At 46.7% G+C, this 25364-nt stretch overlaps 1 protein-coding gene across 4 annotated transcripts in view; it reads left to right on the top strand.

The window, feature by feature from the left end:
* Positions 1-25364, top strand: part of ERGIC1 (endoplasmic reticulum-golgi intermediate compartment 1) — a 99203-nt gene that overhangs the window by 49989 nt on the left and 23850 nt on the right. For all 4 annotated transcript variants that reach the window (XM_075068106.1, XM_075068105.1, XM_075068108.1 and 1 more), the window contains exons 4-5: positions 20418-20512; positions 21392-21516. In XM_075068106.1, coding sequence (XP_074924207.1) covers positions 20418-20512; positions 21392-21516 — 220 coding nt within the window. The remainder of the gene's footprint in view (positions 1-20417; positions 20513-21391; positions 21517-25364) is intronic.

Below are 25364 nucleotides of genomic sequence, written 5' to 3' on the forward strand. Positions count from 1 at the left end.
GCTGGAGTTGCTAGGGTAAAAGTCTTCCGATGAGCGTGCACACGCGGCGCGTACACCTACTGGAATGGATATGAGCAACACATCTCGAAGAACAACAGTTACAAAGGTGAGTAACTGTCTTTTTCTTCCCGTGGGCCCTGTGTGGCAACCAGTGCTGCAGGGTCCCATCTTGTAAAAAGGCACAGCAGAAGCAACAACAGATGCGTTTGAGCCTTGCCCCACAGGCACATCTCCCAGAGAAGCAAGAGCCAGCTCCTCTGGAGAGGTGGAAGGAAAACAACCTCCTCACCAGACCAGGCTGTCATGCCTCCTTCACCATCTTATCTTGATGATATTAAGGCCTTTCAAGAACCTATGAACCGTATGACAGATGCTTTACCAGGAGATATGGGAGCCCCAGCATTCCTTCTTTGACAGCCTTCCTTTGTCTCCTCGGGGCAAGTCTGCCTTGCCCATCAATGATGCTCTGCTGGCCCCAGCCCAGCAAACTCCTGCCTATGTGCAAATGGGCCAACAAAATATTATATTCCCCTCAGAGGCTCGGAGTACTTTTTCTCCCACCCAATATCCAACTCTCTAGTTGTTGAGGCCATTGACCAACAAAACAGGCAACACTGGTTCCACTGAACACCATTGCACAAAAAGCCAAAATGTCTACACCTTCTGAGCCGCAAGAGCTATTCCTTGGACTCTTTGAGATTAGTAGCAGTCAGTTACCAAGCCGTAGTGGCAAAGTGTGATTTCACATATTATTTTAAGTTCTTACTTTTTACTGAACACCTGCTTCGGGACCAGAGAGAACAATTTCAGGCCCTCATGGCAGAAGGCTAGACAGGTGCCAAGGCATCTCTCCAGGCCTTGCTCAGTGCTGCCGACACAGCTGCATGTACCCTGGCTGTGACAGTAGTCATGTTCCAAGCTTCCTAGCTGCAGTCCTCTGGTCTCTCCTGAGAGATACAAATACAATTTTGGACATTCCTTTCAAGGGCCCAAGTTGTTTAGTGACACCACAGATGAGTCTCTTCATTCTCTCAAAGATTACCAGGCGACACTATTTTAAAATAATAATAATATTTAATAATAGGTAATAGCTCCATTATTATTATTATTATTATTATCTCATAGAACTGGAAGGGACCCCAAAAGGTCGTCATCAAGTCCAGCCCCCTGCCTTCACTAGCAGGACCAAGAACTGATTTTACCCTAGATCCCTCAGTGGCTCCCTCAAGGATTGAACTCACAGCCCTGGGTTTAGCAGGCCAATGCCCAAACCACTGAGCTATCCCTCCCTCCACTACAATCCTTGGGCATCTATACATCTGAAACAAAGAGAAAATACAGCAGATTGCCAATTGCTAAATTATCTTGTCCAGTCCACTACCAGCCCATGAGACTGGCTAAGACCCCCTAGAAGAATCCTAGATTCACTAAGAAAATGCCCTCCATAGCCATCACCTCCTAGTCAGTGACACACTCAAAACATCTTGTTTTGACCCACTGGTTGAGGATCACAAACTATCTCCCATTCCAGATCCTGTGCTCACTCCTCCATCTTTATGGGGATCAACTTTCCCATTTTCTACCTCCCTGGGAGCTTGTCACCTCAGACAGATAAATCCTGGAGGTTATTTCTACAGGTAGTGCCATCCAGTTCAGCTCTTTACTGCCCTCCCACCCGTCCTTGTCCCTCTTCAAGAACCCTTTTCATGAGGATCTCTTGGGGCAGGAGGTATCGGGCTTCCTAACACTGGACCTGATCAAACCTGTTGCACTGAACTTCGTTGGAAAAGGGTTCTATTCTTGGTGTCTGGGGCCCTATGAAAAATGGAGAATAGAGACCAGTTGTGGACCTTGGGACTCTGAACACCTACATCCATGCTCAGCAGTTCAGAATAGAAATCCTACTGCAATAACTCCCTCTCTGGATTTGCAAGATTGGTTTGTCTTCTCAACCTTCAGGACACTTAACGTCATGCATCCCTCACCCGGACAATTCCTACATTTTGTGGTAGGCAGAGACCACTACCTGTATTGCATCATACCCTTCAGCCTTTCCACTGTCCCAAGGGTCTTTACCAAGGTCCTATTGGCTGTCACAGGCTATCTTTACTGATTGGAAAAAATTGTCTTTCCTTACTTGGAGGTTTGGCACCTGAAAGATTGCTTATTTCTCAAGGCACAGACAGCAACCAGCAAAGCCCTGCCTCTGTTCTACTTAGTGGGCCTCTACCTTAACGCAGAAGAGTCTACCCTCACAGCCATTCAATACATAAACTTCATTGGGGCCACTCTGTATTCCTTCACACCAGAACATACTTGCCGAAGGACAGATTTGCCACAATGTCCAACCTTGTTTCAACAGCATAACAGAACCTGCAAACCCTAGCAAGGGCTTGCCTACAGCTTCTGGGCTACATGGTATCCTGTATGTTTGACACCCTTAGCAAGACTACATCTTGGTATCTTCAAGCCTGGTTGAGAATGTCCATGCCCCCAACAAGCACAGTCTATCCAAATGAGTGTCTAACATGGACAGTTCTCAATTGATGGAAGGATCCACAAAAGATATGCATGGGAGTTTCATTCCTACAGCTTCCTCCCATGAGGATCATCACCACAGACCCCTCCCTGGTAGGTTGGAGTGCACATTCCCAGAATCTCACAGCTTAGGGCAAATGGACCCCTAAGGAGGTGTTGCTGCATATCAATATACTAGACCTCAGAGTGGTTCATTACTCTTGCCAGCACATCCTACCTCACATCAGAGGCCAAGATTTCATTCCTCCTCATAGCTATCACCTCAGCTAGGAGAGTATCGGAACTTGGAGCCTTGATGTCTGGTCCACCATACACAGTGTTCTGTTGTGATAAGGTGACACTATGTCCACATCCTCACTATATAATTCTCCTGAATCAGGAGATTCACGTACTAGTGTTTTATCCCAAGCCTCGCTCTTCAAGAGAAGAAACAAGCCTCCATGCACTACATGTGAAAAGAGATCTTGCCTTTTACCTCGACAGGACTAGATCCTTTAGGTGTTCCACTAAACTCTTAGTCTCTATTGCAGAAGAAATTAAAGGGTGTCCTTCCTCCACCCAAAGACTGTCTAAATAGGTTTCAGGATGTGACTTGTCCTGTTACGAAGCCTTGGGGGTTCATCCCTCTCCAAGAGTTATTGCTTACTCCACCAGGGCTCAATCTACCTCTGTAGCCATCTTGAAAAATATACCTATCTTGCACGTCTGCAGGGCAGCCACCTGGTCTTTGCCACTCATATTTTACCATGTGCATTATGCTGTCATGCTCGGTTACAGAGCTGATGTGGCTTTTGGCAATGCTGTTTTATAATCTGTACTGTATCCACCTCCTTGGCACTCTCTTCTGTAATTGAGGTACTGCTTGGGAGTCTCCTGACATGGAACACCCATAGCAACACTACTCAAAGGAGGAGAGGTTACTTACCTTTTACAGTAACTGGATTTCTTCAAGATGTGTCCCCCTGTGGGTGTTCCACTACCTACCTTCCTTCCTGTCTGCCTCAGAATCTCTCACTAGATTTTTGTGGTTGAGAAGGAACTGGAGTGGCAGCAAGTCTGCCCTTCCCTACATACCCTGCAACTGGAGCATTAGGATGTCTAGGGTGCACTTGCAGACCTGGAGGTAGTGCTGACAAAAATCTCAGCTCTAAAGTGCCTCGGCATGCATGTATCTGGATGTGGAGCACCTAGGGGGACATATCTCGAAGTTATTGTACAAGTTAAGTAACCTCTCCTTCTTTAACCAAATCATCCCTCTGTAACCTTGCTGTTGTGTGTCTAATTCCACTGTGGTAGTCCAGTTCATTGTTGAACAGTGTTTGGAATCCTGCTAATTCAAACAAAATTCTCAAGCATTCATTCATCTTTTTCATTTAATGGTGTACCTTAGGAAAACTTTCATTCCTTTGAGGGAAAGCTGCTTCTTTCCTGTCCAGTCCTTTCTTTCCAGCTACATACTGGATTTCATGTCGAGTGTGGTGATTGTTAGGCTGTAGTTTGTACACAAACCCAACCCTTTTCAAAGTATCTCATGACTAGTCAAAGGGTAGTATGAATGTTAAACAAGGCAGATATCCTGCAGTTGCAGAGCCTTCTCTTTCCTGCAGTAAGAGTTCCCTTGTGCTTTGCTGCAGCTTGTTTCCTGTAACCCCACCTAGTGCAGTGAACTTGTTTTACACACTTTTGACTAAAGGTGAATGGTGGTCAACCCATCAAAATGTAATGATGTTACGGTGCTTAGTGGTTAAAGCAGGGGCCTATGAGCCATGACTCCAGGTTTCATTCCCAGCTCTGCTCATGACTGCGTAACCTCAGGCAAGATACTACTACTTCCCATTTTGCCATCTGTAAAATGGGCATAATGCTTTGTCTGTCTTCTTACAACACTCTGAGACTGACCTTTTGAAAGAGATGAATGAGGTATGTGCAAATGGTCATTAGTAAATGTTAATGCTGAAAGCTTTTCTGCTCAGCTGAAATAGAGCTGGGGTCCTATCTCTGATACTCAGAGACATGCTCTACTCATGGCATAGTTGTTAAAATCTTCACTTACCTCTTGTCCCTGCCACAAACTTTACTCAGAAATATGGTTGATGGTGTGTCTGTGACCTCTCAAAAACACGCGCTGAATAAAACGAGAACAATTTCTTTTAAATTAGCACGAATACCAAGGGTTTTAATTCCTCAGTTACTGCTTCCTGTTTCACCTGAAATTCCCTTCCTGTCCTCATTTTTCTGCTATCCTAAAATAAACTTTATTTAGTAACTTTTGACATAGTTAAAATACATTCTGTGTTCCAGGAATCATTTACTATCATCCTGTTAATATTACAATGATCTCACCAGGATACAGAATTCCTGCGAAGTTAGGCAGCCTGGAACTTCCATCAGAGGCAATGCTTAGAAGATAGACCAGATAACAGGAGCAACGTAATCAGCCATTGGGGTGGAGGATATGTGTATTCCCGAGGCTGTATGAGTCTGATTAGCCACCTCTTAATTTTAAAAAGTGTGTCAGGCTTTGTTGTATGGCTGTTAGAAAACTACCTCTTCCAGTGTTTACTACCTTGGCACAAGCGTGTACTCTCCCTGAAAACCTTAACTTTGGGTGATCAAAGATAATAGTGAAATCTAGGTTGTAACTTGTTTTAATGTGTCTCCCTGGTAGAGTTGCCAGGTGTCTGTTTTATGACCAGAACACCTGGTCGAAAAGGGACCCTGTTAAAAGTCGTCGGGATGAGGAGGGGGCCTGCAGCTGTGCTCTCTGTGGAGCTCAGGGTGGTGTTAGCCCCAGCAGGTAGGGGGTGGATCCCAGCAGAAGAGCTGGGAGAGACGTTCGGCTGCAGGCTGGGGCCGGCAGGGTTAACCCCGGGTAGCAGCCTCCTCAGTGGCTGGGGGCTCCCTGTGGAGCAGGCATTGTGGCCTTTAGGAAGTGCCTTCAGCCCCCTCCCTATCAGGCCTGCTGGAGAGAGTAGCAGGCCTGGCTCCCCAGGGATGGCATGCAGCCAGTTGGCAGGGGAGGGGGCCAGGGTGAGCCACTGCTGCCTGCCCCAGGCCCCACAGCCCGCTCCCCAGGAGCTGTTGTGCCTGGCTTGTTTCGGGACCACGCTGCCAGTAGGTAAAGGAATGTGGGCTGGTCAGTCTCTTCCCAGAGATGAATGGACTGCGTGGATGCATGGGGCTAAAGTTGGGCTCCTCTCTCCGGGAATGGGTCCGAGCAGAGTCGGGCAGCAGCTGGATGCAGTGGACACATGCAGGAGAGGGCGTCACTGCAAATGGCAGGGGGAGGAGAAAGGGGCTTGCAGCAGCACTATCCCTAGAGCTGCTGTGATTTGGGCTATGCTAGGGGAGCAGCGAGCCAAGGGCAGGAGTAGGGTGTGTGCGTCAATTGTGGGGAATTCTCCCACACACACCCCCCTCCACATTCCAGAGAACAGGAAGAACTTTTTGTCCTTGGTGTGCTGGCCTAGCCATGCGTCCAGGATTTATGGCAGATAGAGCAGCCTCTGAGGCCCAGGAAATGCCAGGGCAGCGCTGATGCAGCTGCTATTTAAGGGGCCCCCTGACATCAGTGCCTCCCAGAGCCCCCACAAACCATACCAGCTAGAGTCGCCCAGAGCCCGCACCCCAAGCCCCCTCCCACACTCCAATCCCCTGCCCCAGCCCAGAGCCCCCTCACACACCCAAACTCTCTGCTGGAGCCTGCACCCCGTGCCCAAATTCCTTCCTGGAGTCCGCAACCCCCCCACACACTCCAAACCCCTTGGCCCCAGCCCAGAGTCCCCTCCTGCACCCCAAACTCCTCATCCCTGGCCCCCCGCAGAGCCCGCACCCCAAGCTGAAGCCCTCCCCCCCGCACCCCAACCTGGAGCCCATTCCCAAACTCTGAACCCCTTGGCCCCAGCTCAGAGCACTCTCTCTTGCACCCTGAACTCCTCATTCCCGGCCCCACTCAAGAACCTGCACCCCCAGCTGGAATACTCACCTCTCCACACACACCCCAACCCCCTGCTCCAGCCTGGTGAAAGTGAGCAAGGGTGGGGAGGGGGGGGATGGAGTGAATGGGGCCTCGGGCAGGGGGTGTGGCAAGAGTGCTTGGTTTTCTGCAATTAGAGAAGTGGCAACCCTATTCCCTGGGCTATTTCAGAGATGGTGTTTTCTGTTTCCCTTTCCCTCTCTTTTCAGTCAATAATTCATTGTTCTATAAAATGCTCAGGAACACCTGATCCCTAGAGCCAGGTCTTCGGGGTTTCCGTAATTTAAAACAAAATTTAAACAGCTAGAAAGGAGAGAACTACGTCCAGTAACACATTACTTCTCTTCCCCTGGGTTATCCTGAGTCGTGTCTGGTTTGATTTTTAAAATGTAAATTTCAAGGAGCGTAAACAACTCTTCTTTCCTGACCTTAGCCAATTTAATTGAGCAATTTTTTGTGTGTGATTATGGGTGAGGGAAGTAGGGAGGGAGAGATTTGTTTAAGAGCTCCTTCAGAGTGACAAGAACTAAAGTCTCTTTGAGGTCTTGTCAAACTGCTGTAGATCCTGGCATTGTCAACATGATGATGTGTCTTCTCAAAGACACTTCAGGTGCCATGACTTCTTGAAAGCCCATCTGAGAGAATACAAGACTGTCTTTTCAAAGTCTGTGATAGATGGTGACTCCGGTGGGGTGGCAAAGAATGGGGAAGCAAAAGGGGGAATTGTTCTGGGAGTAGGTGTTTGTGAGAAATAATGCAGTAAAATCGGGATCAGAACATGATGGGAGAAGGTGAGATAACCAAAGTGATTGCAGGGTGCTGATTCCCTGTGGACCGCCAGCCAGGGATTCTGAGAATACAAAAATCCACTTCTGCTCATTATGGTGTCAACAGGATCTCTTACTGGTAGTGACTGGGGCACTGTATTAGTGAAGAATTTCCCTCTCCATCTAGGGAAATGACAAGATATCAGGCAACAAGATACTTCCATGTTCATAAATTCTGGTGAACTGGGCATTTTTGTTTTACTAATTACTCTCCCTTCTGGGAAACCCAGTATATTGCAGGTGTTAATAACACTAAGAGTATGTCTACACTACGAAATTAGGTAGATTTTATAGAAGACGATTTTTAGAAATCGATTTTATACAATTGATTGTGTACGTCCACACTAAGTGCATTAAGTCGGCGGAGTGCGTCATCACTACCGTGGTGTTAAAGTTAGACTCAGGACTCTCAGTTTGTCAGACCACTCTGTTTTTTTAGCACAGCGCTCTGCTAATAACACTCAGATAATGTGAGCACCATGCAAGACACAAACTATCTTATTTATACAGATAAAAGGGCGAGAACTTAACAAGATAACAAAGGAAGCAGAATCTGATAAGTTTACCTGGGCTAGGCATGCATATCTTATTTCCTTACTTACTATTACTGACCTTCTGCTAATGTTTCGCCATTAGCACCATTGTTTATGCCTAATGTTTCTTTTCCTGGCACCTGTATTTCAACATTTCTTATTTCTGCTTAAAGGTACATACAACATTTCTTTAATCCATTCTTATTTTTACAATACAATTCATTCTACTTTCACAGTGGCTAGCATCAACTTACAGAGTGGTGCACTGTGGTGCATTCTGGGTTAAGCTCCCAATGCCTGATGGAGCAAAAACATTGTCACGGGTAATTTTCGGGTACATATCGTCAGTCGTCCCTCCCTCCGTGAAAACAACGGCAGGCGATTGTTTAGCACCTTTTTTCCTGCCTTACCCGTGCAGACGACATAGCATGCAAGCAAGCATGGAGCCTGCTCCGTTCACCATCACCGCTGCTGTTGCAAGCTGGAGGCTTCTGCCTCAGGCTGCTCTCCCAGCCAGCAGCACCGCACAGTCGCGCCTACCTCTTGCTCCCATGGCTCATGAAACCTGGACAGTAGTAAGGAGCAGTTCAACTATAGGCTGAGCAAACGCAGAATGGTGGTAGAATGTGCCTTTGGACATTTAAAAGCTCACTGGTGCTGTTGGTCAGACCTCAGCGCAACCAACGTTCCCATTGTTATTGCTGCTTGCTGTGTGCTCCATGATATCTGTGAGAGTAAGGGGGAGACGTTTATGGCGGGGTGGGAGGCTGAGGCAAATTGCCTGGCATCTGATTTTGAGCAGCCAGACACCAGGGCTATTAGAAGAGCACGGCAAGGAGCACTGTGCATCAGAGAGGCTTTGAAAACCAGTTTCATGACTGGCCAGGCTTCGGTTTGAGGAGGGAAGGACAAGGCCACATTGCTTATTGCTTGTCCACATTGCTGCTTGTAGCCACACTAAAAATCAAACTGTTTGAATGATGGCCTTCTGTTGCTTGCGCCATCCTTTGGAGTGGAGTGGCTGGGTGCCCGGAGCCTCCCCCCGTGTTCTTGGGTGTCTGGGTGAGGAGACTATGGAACATGGGGAGGAGGGTAGGCGGTTATACAGTGGATGCAGTGGGGGTCTGTGCTCCTTGTTGGCTTTTCTGCAGCTCCAACAGTCGCTTCATCATGTCTGTTTGCTCCCCCGTTAGCCTCAGCATCGCATCCTGCCTCTGCTGTTCGCGCTCACTTAATTCTTTCCTGGCCTCTGCCACTGAATGCCTCCATGCATTAAGCTGTGCCCTATCAGTGCGGGAGGACTGCATGAGCTTGGAAAACATGTCAACGCGAGTGCATTTTTTTCGCCTTCTAATCTGCGATAGCCTCAGGGATGGAGATGATAGGGGGAGTGTAGAAACATTCTACGCTCTACGATTCTGGGGGGACTGGATGGTCACCTGTGCTGCTGAGTTCACCATGCTGACCAAACAGGAAATGAAATTCAAAAGTTCCGGGGGCTTTTGCTGTGTACCTGGCTAGTGCATCGGACTTCAAAGTGCTGTCCAGAGTGGTCACAATGGAGCACTCTGGGAGAGCTCATGGAGGCCAATATCGTCGATTTTGTGTCCACACTACCCCAAATTCGATCCAGCAAGGTAGATTTTAGCGCTACTCCCCTTGCCGGGGAGGAGTACAGAAGTCGATTTTAAGAGCCCTTTAGGTCGACGTAATGGGGTTGGTTGTGTGGACACATTCATTTTTAAATTGACCTAACGTGGCTAAATTTGACCTAACCCTTTAGTGTAGACCAGGGCTCAGTTTCTTCACTTCCCTATGAAACCTGAGACTAATGTTACAATTTGAGGCAGCATAGTATAGTGTTTTGGAGTACGGGCCTGGGAGCATAGAACTCCTGGGTCCTAGTTCCAGCTCTGTGTGGTCCTTGAGCATTTTATTGGGTGCGGTTACATATCGCTCATCTCCCTCTCTGTGTGTCACCATCTGTGAAATGGCCATGAGGATACTGAGATACCTCTCAGGGATGTTGTGAGGTTTGATTGACTCACTGTCAAGTGCTTTGAAGATGTAAAGTATTATTTAACTGCAAATTAATTTTCAACCAGCTTTTGTTACCCTCTGGGCTTCTCGTGCCTTTTTTATAAGGAAATCTCCTACAACAAATCTCTTTTCCTGCTTGAAATTTCGTAGTGGCAGCTAGTTTATAATGATTGACTGGTGTGTGCAGATGTATCAGCTGAGCTTGTGAGCTTACCCGCTTTGCTTGTATCAACTGTATTGTGAGTCTCTGCATCAGTCTTTCTTCTCTTGTGCAATAAAATAAGTCTCATTAAAGCCTTTTCCTAAGTGAGGTTGCATGGAAATATCTGCAGTGTATGGATAGATGAGAGAAATCCAAAGCCTTTGGCCGTGTGCCGCCTTAGCCAGAGGCATGCCAGTATCCTCCTATTAGCGAATACCTGATCATGTATGAGTGCTTACCTAATGTCCCCCTACTGCAGAGTGACTATGTGCAGTATGTGTGCACATGAGTGTAGGCAAGAAGACAACCTGTGCGAGGTGCAGTCTATGTAGTACTCCCCTCAGTGCCTGGGTTAGACTCCCCCATTCGTGGATCTCCCTCTGCCTTCTTGTTGCTGTAACAACTAAAACTTCTTCTATGCTCCTTAAATTTCCACTGCCATCTGAAGTCTGATGTCAATAACTCTCTTCCCCCATTGAAAGGTCAATATCTTTGATCCTGCCTATTGATTTAGCCTGCATGCTCTGTATAGCAACAGACTGATCTGGGAAGTGAAAGAAATTGCACCTTCAACTCTGTCATGGCTGTCAGGCCACTAACCACTAGGTATGCTGGAGATTTTGTGGCCTTTTCTTTTCCCGAACCTCCTAGATAGTCTTGGTGGCTAGCTCTCTGCACAGCCATGTGAAAGATTCAGGTTTAATTGCTGGTTGAGGTTACATATACTGGAGAAATAGAATGCCTAAGCCATAGTGGGAGAGGGCAGCACCTTACATTATTCAACTGCAATACCTCTTGCCAGCTAGGGGAAGCAGAGATTAGCTCAAAAGGGGCTTCCTGATGAGAATGGTGGTGACCTGAAGTCTTTGTGAATAATAGGGCACAAGAAATTGAGAGAGCTCCATGGCTCTGCAGAGAAGGATAAATAAAGAAAAGGAGGTCAGTGTCTCATATTTGAGCTTTTACTAAGTTGTCAGTCACAAACGCCTATCCTGTCCCACTGAGAAAATGACTCAAACAGTTAGGAAAATAAAGTTGTAAGTGTTGAATGCCTCTGGTATTTCCTGGGCAGGATCGATTGCAGGTTGAGGACCTCCAGGAGTAGCTCATCATAATTTTAACAGCCTTCCTAGCTCATCTCAATGTTACGTCATAAATTAAGAGCATAGAAATAATCTGTCCCTTTTTTTTAATTAACTCAGATCTAGTTCTAGATGGTTGTTGTTATTACAATATTCTAACTGGTGAGATAATAGTCATGTATCATGTGACCTAATTAATACTCTGTAGAAGTGATGTTAAGAATGTTTCCAAGTATTTCACAATTAGAGGGAATGAGGTAATTAACCCAGTTGATCTGCCAGTAATTGGTAGCTGTGCAGTGGAATTGTGGCCTTGATTCCATTACGAATTATGACAAATGTGTGAATATGGCAAATCAATTATTGTTGACCAAATAACTTGCATTAAGAGCACCAGAATGGTGTTAGTTATATAATTCTGAAGTAACTGGTAGGTTTTAGAGACTTTCTCTCAAATGAAAGCTCGTGGCCCACTGCGAGGCAACTACTTGGATAAAGTACCTACAGTAAAATAATTACCTTCACATAAGATATGAGTAATCAGCAACCAAATCTGTCATTCTGTCCAGGGCTTGAGTCTTACCACTGGGACACCTGTTCTCTCTCTCCCTCTCCCTCCCCCCATATAAAAGATCCTGCACATGTCTGGCGGGACAAATCGACATCTTACAGTGCTCACATACATCTACAGTTGGTCAGTAAGGGCTTGCCTACGTGGCAAGTTATTGTACCACTAGCCGGGATGTGAATCTATGGTGTCCCAGATTGCCACACTGTAATGTTCTGAGTGGACAATGCTATAGCACAGTGAAAGGTCCCAGAGGATAGCTTAACATACTACCCCTTAAAAGCATAGCATGTTAAACTGCATGCCTGGACTTTGCACTGTAGCAGTATCCATGTGGGATGTTGCAAGCTGATGCAGTGTAGATTCATACCCGGGTTTGTCACACAGTAACTTGCCGTGTAGCTCAAACTATACAAAGGGAGCAAGGAGGCTAGAGCTCATGACCTTCTATTCCAGGTCAGTGAGCTATAGGTGCAGTTCCACTAGTTCATCCAGTTGGGGGAAATGATAAAAACAGACTTATTGTAGAAGAGGAAACAGAATGACAGTCGAGACTCTTGGGTTGTATTCCTAACTCTACCACTAATTGGCCTTGGGCAAGTCACATAACTATTCTATGGCTTACTGTTCCAACCTATAAAATGAAAATGGTAATATGTAGTTGCCTACTTCCCACGGGTGTTGATTGGCTTTTTAATATTTGCCTAACACACTGAGATTCTTTGATGAAAGGTGTTATATGGTGGGGAAGTTGTTACGCTGTTCTACGTATTTGTGGGTTAACAGGAAACGGACGGTTGTGCCATTATGTCATTTACAATGGCTGACTCAAATGGATGTTGACATCTTTAACGTGGATCTCCCCTCTTCCCCACCTCCCTGAGAATTGCATTTCCTTCCCTGGTAGGTGTTTTGGACACCTCTCAGCTTAGCAATGAGACTAAAATGAGACGGACGGTGACCTTTTAAATGAGGAAATGACCAGAACGCAGGCACAGCAGGAAACTACAAATGACAGAGCAATAACATACATCCAACTTATTTTGCGTTAGAGAATTTACTGTCCCACTTCTTATTCCTTATCAGGAATTGGGAAGATGAGACATTTACATTGTATAAATACTGATGCTCCCATCCACAGACAGAGGAAGCTGATTGTTGAGCAGCCTTTGCAGGGGAATCTACTGCTGGGAGCTCATCAGGTGGACAAGGAAAACAATGGGTAGGCTCAGATAGTGTGTCTGAGACACTGAGCAGCCCTGCAGAGGCCTGTGAGGGTCATCACCTAGGAAAGATGGAAAATCTCTTGAGATGACCCCTCTCTCTTCACAATGTTTAAATCCCAGCAAGGCTAACTGTCACCTGTTGGACATGAGAGAACAATGCAAAGTGGGAGGACACTGACAGCAGGGTGTCCTTTCTCAGACTGTTGAGGTGAGACAGAGACTGTGGTGCCTAGGAGCAGACAAAGTATCAGAAGAAAGGCAGCAGAAGAGGCTGGATTCCTGTGAAGCCACTTTGCGAGGGCTTGGACAGAGACTGAGGTTCAGAAGGATTAAACATGTCTCCTTTTGTGTCTGAAGGATCATAGGCATCTGGACACCTAAAAGTGCAGAAGTGTTTAATGTTACTGACCAGGGACCCTGGAAAAAATAATTCTCTTTTTGTTGGAGAAACAAACCTGTTGTATCCCAAATGTCAGTTCTAAAGGCTCCAATTTGGGGAGTGGCTCATGTTTTATCTGGGTGAAATCTTGAGTGATAACGAACTGCTCTGTTACTGTCCCCTGTATCTGCATGTGCAGTTTTCACTGTCTGCAGGCTTGCCAAAGAATCCCTGAAACCTTCTGCTGCAAGTTTGTAAGCAAACTGCATGAGGGAGCGAGGAGCCTAGCAACAACTCCTAGGAATCTGAAATATTTCTAGACGCAAATCAAATTTGTTTCTGAGTGGATCATGGTTTATGCCGCGTAAGGAAGCTCTCTCATTCTTTCCCCTGAAGCCATGACTGCGAGCACTTGGGGTGGGAGCAGAGTGTCTTCTTCCGCCTTCCCTTGTGCCCTCGCTTGCCCCTTTCATACACCTCAGGAGTAGTCTCTAAGAAAAGCCAATAAAAAAAACACCACCCCTGCCCTGCCACCAGAAGTAGCTGTGAAGCAGCAGTGCTTGCCTCTCTGGTTTCGGGAGGGACTCGAACCATCCTTTTGAGGCTACAGTGCAGCCCTACAGGCAGCCACCTCTTTAGAATCCACATCTGAAATACTCCTTCTGCCCAACTTCACACTTATATTGTTTCTGTGACTGTCTGAGCCAAGCCGTGGTGCAGGAATCTCACATTCCCATTGCCTGCCCTCCAGAAGGGTAGCTGTGTGCATAGTGGCATAATCTCTTGGGCCGAAGCCTTTTCTTTTGCTGGAGTCTCTAGCTCTCCAGCAAGGGTTGCTAGTCACCGTGTCACAAACTGCACATATTATTTCCCATCTCACATCAGTGTTGAGTGATAAATAATGGGAAAAACCCATGAGACTCTTAATTCCCCTTCTTGGCCTTAGAGGGAGAAATGGCAGCTGGACAGCGACTGCCTTAGCTCTTGTCTACACTGGGGGGTGGGGGTCGACCGAAGATATGCAATTTCAGCTACACAAATAGCATAGCTGAAGTCGGCATATCTTAGGTCAACTTACCTGGCCGTGAGGACGGTGGTGAGTCGACCGCTGCCGCTCGCTGTCGACTCCGCTTCCGTCTCTTGTGAGCTGGAGTTCGGAGTCGACGGGGAGCGCATTCGGGGATCGATTTATCTGCATCTAGATGAGACGCGATAATCGATCCCCAGTAGATCAATCTCTACCCACCGTTCCAGCGGGAAGTGAAGACCTGCCCTTAAATGAAGGGGCATAATACAGAAATCTGCCAGTTCCATGAAGACCCTAGTAGTGGCTCAGGGGGAGTTCATAGAAAGACTGACCTTGATATGGGCGCTCTGCTTTAGCTACATGTTTCCAGTGTGTCTTCTGGGAGTGAAACTTCCAGTTCAGTGAAGGGGGATGACATTTTCTTTGTGACCTTCCCCTAGCAAGCTAAGCCCATAGCTCGTTATTAGTGTGCAGCTGTGGCCTGGTGGATGGAGCATCGGATGGGGAGTGAGGAGTCCTAAATTCTGTTCCTGACTCTGTCACTGGCTTTGCACCCTTGGGCAAATTGCCATACTTCTCTGCCACAGGTATCCCATTTGTAAAATGGGAGTGATTCTACTGCTTTCTTCCCTTTGTGAAGAGCTTTGAGAGCCACAATGAAAAAGCATTATGTAAGCACAAATTATATCATGTGAACTATTCCAGTACCCTATTATAATTGACCTTGGAGAGAATTAAGGTTAATCCATGTATGAAGCTGCATTTTACTTCTTGTTGGCTCATAACCTGAAAATGCCCAATAAAAATATTGATGGCTTGGGAGTATATCACAGCTCTTTGAAGTGATCAATGAATTTTTTAACCTGATACACATTCCATTGCTAGCTCAGGCATGGAAGCGTCTTTTCATTGGTAATGTTAAACTGTCCAAAGCAGTGATGGGGTGTGGCCCATATCTCAGACAGCAGAGAAGAGCTGGGAGAAAGCCAGACACTATTATGAAACTGACTGGTAGACTGGGATCCTGCTGGAAGTACTTATGGGGTGTAGAAAGCTGCAACATTTCTGTTAGTATTAATGCCTCTCTTGGTTGAGGTCACTCCTGGAATCCGTGTCACAGCTATGACTTAATTTTTGGCACTACTTAATCTTTCAGTAATAAATACATAGAAGGTTTAATACCTTCTGTCAGGAAGGGGAGCTCCCAGCCAAGAAGCTTCTAACCAGGTCACAGATGAGCAAACTTGCCCTTCCCTCTGTGTCATTTTTATTAATCACATGAAATATATGTTAGGTAACTATTACCAACAGCTTGTCAGGCCAGTTAACCGAGAGGAGACCGTAGCAATGTGGAGCTGAACACCAACACTGTTTTGGTTTCAATCAAATGCCAATCAGATTCACTGATCCGGTGATCATTATTTTCTCAACCAAACTTGTAGTTACCTGTTTCCCTATAGGCAAACCTGTCTCTCTCTGCACTCCCTACTGGATAAATAAGTCATGCCATTCACCAGCTAGAAGCTCATGGCCCAGAGATGGGCCCTGAGAACAAAAGCACTTTTGACTCATCTTTTAGCACCCTTCATCTGTATTGTCTGTTAGCTCCTCTGGCCAGAGACCTTTTTTCATTTTGTTTGTCAAAAGGGCTTAGTACACATTTGAGCACTAGATAAAAAACAATGTGGCGTTCTCACTGCTGAAGATAGTAAAGCATATCTGCAAAAAGTAGCCTTGTTATATCATATATATTACATATTGGGAGATACAGCCACTAATGTGCTTATCTGGTCTGGCTGGATAGCACAGATTGAAAAGATCTCCTAGGTCAGTGGTCCCCACCCTTTCAGTGTGCGCGGGCACCGGACGATTAGCAGCTGAAATGCCACCGAGGAGCGTGGCCACCGGACAAGCAGCCGCTGAAATGCGGCTGACAAGCGGCAACATCAAGAAGCATCACCGCCGAAATGCCGCCGAGAAGCATCATCATCAAGAGGTGTTGCCACCAAAAAATGCTGCCAAGAAGCAGCAGCATTTCGGCGGCGACGTTTCTTGATGTTGCTGCTTTTCGGCGGCATTTCAGCAGCTGTTTGTATGGTGGCAGTGCTCCTTGGCAGCGGGGCACAGTAGGCAGGTGCTCACAGATGCCCTGGCGAGCGCCATGGTGCCAAGAGGCACCACGTTGAGGACCACTGTCCTAGGTAATCTTATCTATCTCTTTGGTCCAGTGCAGGATTTTACCCTACAATATTTTCTCCAGAGCTTTATCTGGACTGGTTTTTAACTCTCACAAGCAAATGGGCTCCCAACTGAATCTGCATGGTATTTGTTGCCATATTTTAAGTGGTCAAAATAAGCATAAATGGTGGAACTAACAAGATTTATGTCAACCTAAATCTTCCATTGTTTTCTTGTATTCCTTCTCTCAACCTGAGTCTGTGTTTTATCATCTGATGTAAGGTGCCTGGTGCTATAATATATTACCACACACAGAAAACTGTTCCAGAGTTTATTGGATCTTGCTATCCAGAAATCTTCCCCCTGGTATTTTCTAGCCTAAATGCTCTTCATCTCAATTTCATGCCATTGTTTTGAATTGTTATGCGGAGTTCCAAGTGAATCACCAGAGGGAGGAGATGTAATTGAAGGGCTGGGAGAGGGGCACACTGGCCAAAAAGGAAGGGTCAAAAGTTAGGAATCATGTGAATTGGAGAAACTAAAACACCTCTCCCCTCCAGCAAGGAGCTCAGACAGCTTTCCAGCACAGGCAGGATTAATCACAGGTGAGGAGACTAATCCTAAATGTCTCATCTCACAAACTGCCCCTGCTTCTGCCACCCAATGTGGGTGGCAAAAATAGATTATCAGCTGCACAAATGGGCCTTTCTAAGGCTGTTTCTACACTGCCACTTTAGCGCTAAAACTTTAGTCGTTCAGCGGTGTGGAAAAAAAACCCCACACTCCCCTGAGCGACAAAAGTTTTAGTGCTGAAAAGCACCAATATAGACAGTGCTTTATCACTGGGAGCTGTGCTGATGGCAATAAAGCTACCACTGCTCGTTCGGGATGTTTTTTTTTTAAGTCGCCAGGAGAGCTTTCCTCCAGCGATAAAGCGTGACTACACTGCCCACATCACAGTGCTTCCATGGCCACGCTGTAACGTAGGCAGTGTAGACATGCACTTATGGGATAGGTGGCTGTCTCCTTTCTCTAAAACCATTTCTGATGTATCAGATTATGTGTTATAGCTGTGTCAGTCCCAGGTTATTTGAGAGACAAGGTGCGTGAGATTATATCTTTTATTGACTACAGAGGTATTAACAGACCACTCTACCTTGAATGGTCTCTTACAATATGTGCTAACTACTTATGCTAAACAATCTGTTCTACCTTGCATTTGCTGTGAAGACTAAGGCCCTGTCTACACTACATAGTTTTGTCAACAAACATTATGTCGACACTCAAAAAGCTCTATAATAATCGGTATTGCATGTTCACACTCACTTCCTCTGTTGGCAGAGTGCATCCACAGTTGGGGCACTATCATTGACAGTGTGAGCAACGCACTGTGGGTACCTTTCCCACAGTCCAGCTCGACAACTTTTGCCACTAGATCTTGTGGGAAAATGGAGTGGATCGCGGTACATCTAGGACTGGACTTAATGCCCCATGATGCATTGTTTTCTGTCCCAGCATTCTGTGGCCTTCCAGCTTTCTTTCATGGCAAGACTCCCAGTTGCCTGACTTGCTGTGTGATATGGATAGGACCAACTTCAGATTGTTTTTGGCATTCACAGAAGAGCTGCAGACAGTGGAGTGTCGCTTTTGGGTTCTGGAAATAAGCACCGAATGGTGGGATTGTATCGTCATGCAGGTCTGGGATGTGAGCAGTGGCTACAGAACTTTGGGATGTGGAAAGCCACCTTCCAGGAACTGTGTGCGGAGCCCCACAACTGCGGCGCAAGGACACCGGAATAAGAGCTGCCCTGTTGGTGGAGAAGCGCATGGCAATAGCTGTGTGGAAGCTGGTGATTCCATGCTGCTACCGCTTGGTTGCAAATCAATTTGGAGTGGGGAAGTCAACAGTTGAGGATGTGTTAATGCAAGTGTGCAGGGCAATTAATCGCGTGTTCCAGTTTTGCCACCAGACCATCTTGCGACAGAGTACATCAGTAGGAAGGGGTACTTCTCCATGGTATTGCAGGTGCTTGTGGATGACCGTGGGCATTTCACTGACGTCAGTGCGGGGTGGTCCAGGAAGGTGCATGACCTTCAGGAACATTGGCCTGTACAGAAAGCTACAAGCGGTGACTTTCTTTCCAAATCAGAAGATTACAATGGGGGATGTTGAAATGCCCATAGTGATCCTGGGAGACCTGGCATACCCGTTATAGTCCTGGCTCATGGAACCTTACACAGGAAACCTGGACAGCAGTAAGGAGCAGTTCAACAACAGGCTGAATAGGTGCTGAATGCCCGTGGAATATGCCTTTTGGCAGATTAAAAGTGCACTGGCAATGCCTTTATGGAAGGTTAGACCTCAGTGAAGATAATATTTCCATGGTCATAGCCGTGTGATGTACATTGTATAATCTTTGTGAAGCTGACGGTAAAAGGTTTGCTCTGAGGTGGAGTGTTGAGGCAGACGGCTCGGCTGCTGATTTTGAGCAGCCAAATACCAGGGCTATCAGAGGGGCCCAGAGCAGGGCAATTTGAATCAGGGAGGCTTTGAGGCAACGCTTTGAAAATGAGAACCAGTAATGTGTATATCTGTAATTGGTGCTGCAACGTTCTATTACATGTAGTTTTCCGAAGAAGCAATGGTGAAATTTGGGGCCTTACATTCCAGTAAGCAAATGGTTAAACTGCCTGGGTATGTATTGGTAGTACCTGCTATCTCAATTTGTAGGAAACAAATAAAGATGAGTTACCTTTCAAAAACTTTTATTGCACAAGAAACAGCACACGCGCGCGCACACACACACGCACGCACAAAACGAGGCTTGGTGGGAAAGGAGGAACCAGGGAAGTGCAGACTTTCAGATCTGCGTGTAGGTCCAGCTATCATTATGAACGTTGTCCAAGTGGGTGGAGTGAAGGGGAAACCGAGAAGTCCCGGAAAGTGGACAGGACTGTGCTGTCGGAGTTTGGGGGGAGGGCACGGAAAAGAGTTCTGATTCTGCTGCATGGGACAAAAAAATTGTGCAAAAAGCCTTATGTCTCTTATTGGGGTGGTTGTATTTTCTCTCCAAAACCAAGCACTTTTGCCGCCAAAGGTCACATTGGAGTGTGGATGCATTCACTGTTTTGTTGACAAAAACTGCCTTTTGTCAACAAAATTCTTTAGTGTAGACAAGACCTCAGAGGAGTTCTGTATGGCTCAAAAGCTTGTCTCTCACCAACAAATGTTGGTCTAATAAAAGATATTACCTCACCCCCCTTGACTCTCCAGTAATATCTTTTATTGGACTAACTTCTGTTAGTGAGAGACAAGCTTTTGAGCCACACAGAGCTCTTCTTCAGAACATCTTACATCCAACGTATCTGGGACAGTCTTGGCTGCAACTTTGTATCTTTCAGATTATAGGCTTCCTTCTTCCTAAGGGGGGTAGGAGCGCCATAATGCAGACGGCTAGTGCCTTTCACCTCTAGAAAAAGCAATCTTGTTTCATGTCACGAGTGGAAACCCCTTTTGGGGGGGAGTCTACAACTTTTTTTTTTTAATTAGATAAAGTGAGTTGACTTTGTTTCCTACTGGAGTGAGTGAGGTGTGTAAAGCCCCTCTATCCTGCAATTGCTGTGTGCAAGTTATAGAGTCAGGTTGCTAGTGTCTATACCCATCTGATTTCACATCTCCTCTGAAAGGCTTTCTTCTCACTTAATTTCTGAGCCTTTTGAGCATGTGTCACACAAACTAACCCGAACTTTCCCTTCCTGTGCAAATTCCCCTACTGAACAGTAGCTGTGTGTGTGTGTGTGTGTGTGTGTGTTAAAGTGAAACCATCTCATCTCCCTGCAGAGTTAACGAGCTCTACGTAGACGACCCGGACAAAGAGAGCGGAGGTAAAATAGAAGTGAATCTGAACATCAGCTTACCAAACCTGCACTGTGAATGTAAGTGTCTCTGTTCAGGGCTAGATTTCTTGCTGTATTTCTAGAGGTGGCTACTCAAAGCTCTAAGTTTACTCGTTTAACGTGAGATCTGAGAGCAGTCCCCACCCTATATTTTAGTGAAATGTTATTGCCCTTTTCTTGTAGGGAAGAAATAAAAACTCTGTCTTGTCCAGTGTATTGTTCTTCCCTTTCTGGGTAGTATGACTGTAGAGAGAGGCTTTTCTATATGTGTTGTCATCTCTGTAGGGAATCAGTTGTACCCATGTTTACACAATCCAGTGGCCCATGTTTATACAATCCAGGTGTGGGAGGGAGGTCACATTTCTGCAGTGGCTGAATCTCTGTAAATACCCTACTACTTCACATGCTAAGCCAAGTCATCTTTTTCTTGCAATCTTACCTAGCAATGGAATATGACTCTATCCTCCTTCAGTTCTGACTAGTGACCCACCTCCCTGAGTGAGATCTGACTAAATCTGGTTTTCTCTTTCATGGTCTGCTCTTTTGCGTCTGGGAGTAAGAAACCTTTGAGTTCTAATCACAGCTATCTGACTCAGATGTCACATTTGGCCTTTGGCAAAGCACCTAACTTCTCTGCCTCACTTTCTCAATCTGAAAAATGGGAATTAGGCCTATCTCCCAAGGGTGTAATGTCTAAATTAATATTCATAAAATATTCTGAAGCTGAAAAGTTCTTTGGTGATTATTCCATCACTGCTGATGGGCAGCAATGACGTTTATTTTACAGGTAAATTTACTTGAATGATTCTGTCAAATGCCAGGAAAAAGTTGTTTGTGCCCACAAAGAATTGTGCACACCTGTTCCTTCTCATAACTTTCTCTGTGTTTCTTTCCTTTTCCCCCCTCTCAACTGGGTAGTGGTTGGACTGGACATTCAGGATGAAATGGGAAGGCATGAGGTTGGTCATATTGACAACTCAATGAAAGTACCTCTCAATAATGGGGATGGCTGCAGGTTTGAGGGCCACTTCAGCATCAACAAGGTGAGCGTGAACGACACATGTTGTGGGTGTAGGGTGGTTCGGGAGCAGCTGGCAAGCCCCATATGCAAAGCACTCATGAAAGCCTACATCTGAATGGTTCTGCAGTTATTGTGGTTTCAAATCAGGACATGAGCTCAACTCCCTGATGCTGCGGTATAGTACTGGGAGGAGAGGCTGCACAGTTAGACCAATAGAAGTATTAAATCAAGCACCCATATACCCTTGTCTAGAGTGACATTCCAGGTGTCGCCTCTTGAACAGTGGAAAATAGGCCTGTGTTGTGGCCAACAGCCCCTTTCCTTAAAACAGGCTTTAATGTCTTAGTTTGTGTATGAGCTATTGGGGAATGCAGAATGGCTGCTGTTTGTCCTCCATAATCATAAAATATCAGGGTTGCAAGGGACCTCAGGAGGTCATCTAGTCCAACCCCCTGCTCAGAGCAGGACCAGATTTTTACCCCAGTTCCCTAAATGGCCCCCTCAAGGATTGAGCTCACAACCCTGGGTTTAGCAGGCCAATGCTCAAATCACTGACCTATCCCTCCACAGTACCTCCAGTATATGACTCACTGCTGTGCAAAGAACTTTGGCACATTTTGATCCAAACTCTCTCCTAGTCCAAGAACTGCAGAGTGATTGGAATGTGTTCCCCTTGGGGATGCCAGCTTGACAGAAATGGCTTTGTGTTTAGATGAGGTGGCATGAACACACATGTGCGTCCATTCGTGCACACCTATGTGCTGTGTAAAAATGGAGCTCTAGCATGCTCTGAGGGAATGAATATACAGGCCTAGGGAGGTTCCTCTCTGGGATGGGTGTGTCCAGAATTGGTTACTCTTGCTATGTAATGCTGCAGATGACTAAAAGGGGTGTGAGGATTGGGAGGGTGTGGCTCAGTAGCAGCTTTTATTCATGCCTTGTCATGTACCACAGAGGCAGCAAAATCCTGCTTCCTTCTCCCCCTCCCAGAGCATGTTAAATCACATCTAAAAATAACAGACAGAACCCCTTGCTTACGCTGTGGCATGAAAATGATTTAGACTTGCTTGTTTCTTGAAGCATAGTCTTTTTACCCTTCTCTCCCACATTAAGCAGCCAGTGAGACTGATAACTGACTAGATGCTAGCTGGGGTAAGAGTTGGTGCAGTTTCATCTTTTTGTTCTGAAAGTCTGAGAGCTCCCTGAAGTGTAGGGCTAAGGTAGTTAACTCCTGTCAAGTACATGTAATATGTCTGCTTTCTGGCACAGGTCAGAGCTAGGAGACTTGCTGTATGTTCTTCTTTCACGAAGTAGGAATAGGGTGATCTGCCTTACTCTCTCTGTTTAATTTTTGTTTGTATTATTTGGGTAATACATCAGTCTTGGGGCAGGGGTAAAACCCAGGAACTCTGGCTCTAAAAGCATGAACCTCTACTGCCTGAGCTAAAAGATCCCAGTCTATTAGCAAAAAGGCTGTATGGACTTACGAACCTCTTGGATCCAGCCACTAGAAACAGACAAGCCACGGTGTGTAAGGATGGGTTAATTTGCATTATGGTAGGAGCTAGAGGCCACAGTTGGGGATTTAAGATCTCATTGTGCTCGACACTGTACACACACAGAATGAAGGCATGATCTTACAATTGCAGGCTCTGATCCTGCAAACAGCTAAGCGTCTCTGAACTCTGTGTATGTGACTAGTTCTGTTGACTTCAGTGGGACAGCTTGTGTGCGTAAAGTTAAGCATATGCTTAAATGTTTGCTCCGTAAGAGCCTAACAAGTGTATGATAGCATATAGCAAGACAAACAGTGGGTACAAGTGAATGGGAGGGAGCGCAGAGAGCAGCAGTGAACATTGTACTGTTCTACAATGCATCAGTTGTTGCTAGGTGTTGCCAACCACATCAGCACTCAAGATCCTTTTGTTCTGACACCAGTTCTTTGCCCTGAGCTGCGAAGGAAGATTTACCTGGCCCTTCCAGAGCAGCAGTTGCATTGACTCTGTTGAAAGGCTTCATGGTGCAGTTCTGGTAATCACATTCTGAAGTATCTTTGAATTCCAGAGTAATCCAATCAAAAATGACATGAGAGCGGCTGCTTTACATTGTCATGGCAACTGAAGCCCTTAGGTGAAATCTGTGTATGCAGAAGTTACTGTTCTTAGAGTACTTGCTCATGTCCATTCCATATTAGGTGTGTGTGCTCACCATGTGCACCGGTACCGGAAGTTTTTCCCCTGAGCAGTATCTGTAGGGAACTGGATCTGGCACCCTCTGGAGTGGCCCCCGCATGGCATGATATAAGGGATGCGGCCGGTTCCCCCCGACCCTCAGTTCGTTCTTGCTGTCAGTGATAGTGCTGGAGCTTCTGCTGCTTCGGCTGGCTTTCACTTAGTTCAGTGTGTCTCACAAATGTTTCTTTGTAAAATAGTTGTATATAGTTTAGTGAGGGGGGAAAACATTATCTAAGTATTTACTCTTTGTATTGGTTCTAGTTAGCTGGTCCCGTACAGGACTCCCACTAGGGATGGGGCATGCCCTGATCCCCAGGCTTTAAACCATGCGATTGTTTTAAGTGGCCTATGCCCATCAGCAGCCTGCATGTTAGCTGTTTAAGGTGTCTAGGAGAAGGACACATAAGTGATAAGTGTCGCATCTGTAAGTTGTTCAAACTCAGAACGAAAAATGAGAGACACATCCATCTCAGGGCACTCCTGATGGAGTCGATGCTGACCCCGGCACCGGAGCAGAGGTCTGACTCAGCCCTGAGCAGTGCAGCGTCGGTACGGAGTGCCCCGCTGGTGCTGTCTACGAGCCAACACCGATTCCCCTCTCCAGCCCCAGCCAAGAAGCCCAAGAGGTCCACAAGGGGAAGATCTCCTGCTTCCCATAAGGGAAAGGAGAGGGCAAGAGGAGCGCCAAGATCTATGCTGGGTGGCTTAACATCTCTGTGAGGGAGTCGGGACCCAGCTCATGTCGAGCAGTCGAGCCCCTCCCATACTATGCCTGTCACACTGGACAGTGACGAGAGCCTCTGTCGATGCCCGAGGCCCTGCAGGCAGTGCAGAGATTCTGATGCTACCGGTGCCACCCACACCAGCTCTGGCGGTACCCAACCCAGGGGTAAACCTGTTTTGGGACTGTTCCTAGTGTCTCTGCCTCAGCAGCGCCTCTCCCCATTGTGGGGGACATCCCGCCAGCGGTTGCCTGCACAGAGCCATCATGCTTTGGACATTGGGAGGCAGGCTCAGAGAAGCCCTCTTCGGTCTCTGGACACTGACAGCAGAATTTGAGATATGGCTTGCAGGTACCCTGGCACAGACTTGTGGAGGCACATGCCCCCCGACATGAGTGTCGAGACCGATTCCTCGGGTCTCCAATGCCTCGGCACTGGTCCTGTGACCGATTGGCAGAGTGGGGTCACTGGTCACCTGCTCAATGGCACCTGTCACTGAGATGCAAACCCCCTCAATCGAGGAGATGCTATCGATGACCAGCCCGTTCAGACTCCCAGTCCCATTTAGATCCCAGTACAGCTCAAGCAGTGTGAGACATAGGTCAGTGGTCTACTGATGCAGATCCACCAAGTGCCGAAGATCCCCAGGGTCCCACGGGAGGAAGGTCTCCCGACTGGACGGGTCAGCATCGAGGCACAGCAGCCAGCACTGCAGTGAGGAGGGCCGCCGGGCCAGCTGCTCATGGTCATTCTGCAGCGTCCATTCTGCTTATGACTCTGGTGCTGATCAGGAGTCCCTGGTAGCAGGACAGGCCCTGGCACCAGTGATTCAGTCAGCCTCCTTGGCACTGCAGTAGACCCTGTGGCCTCCAAGCCAATGGCCGACAGCATGGTACCCTGGGAATCCATGGGGT

This window comes from Chelonoidis abingdonii, chromosome 7 (genome assembly GCF_003597395.2).
Source record: "Chelonoidis abingdonii isolate Lonesome George chromosome 7, CheloAbing_2.0, whole genome shotgun sequence".
Classification (NCBI taxonomy): Eukaryota; Metazoa; Chordata; order Testudines; family Testudinidae; genus Chelonoidis; species Chelonoidis abingdonii.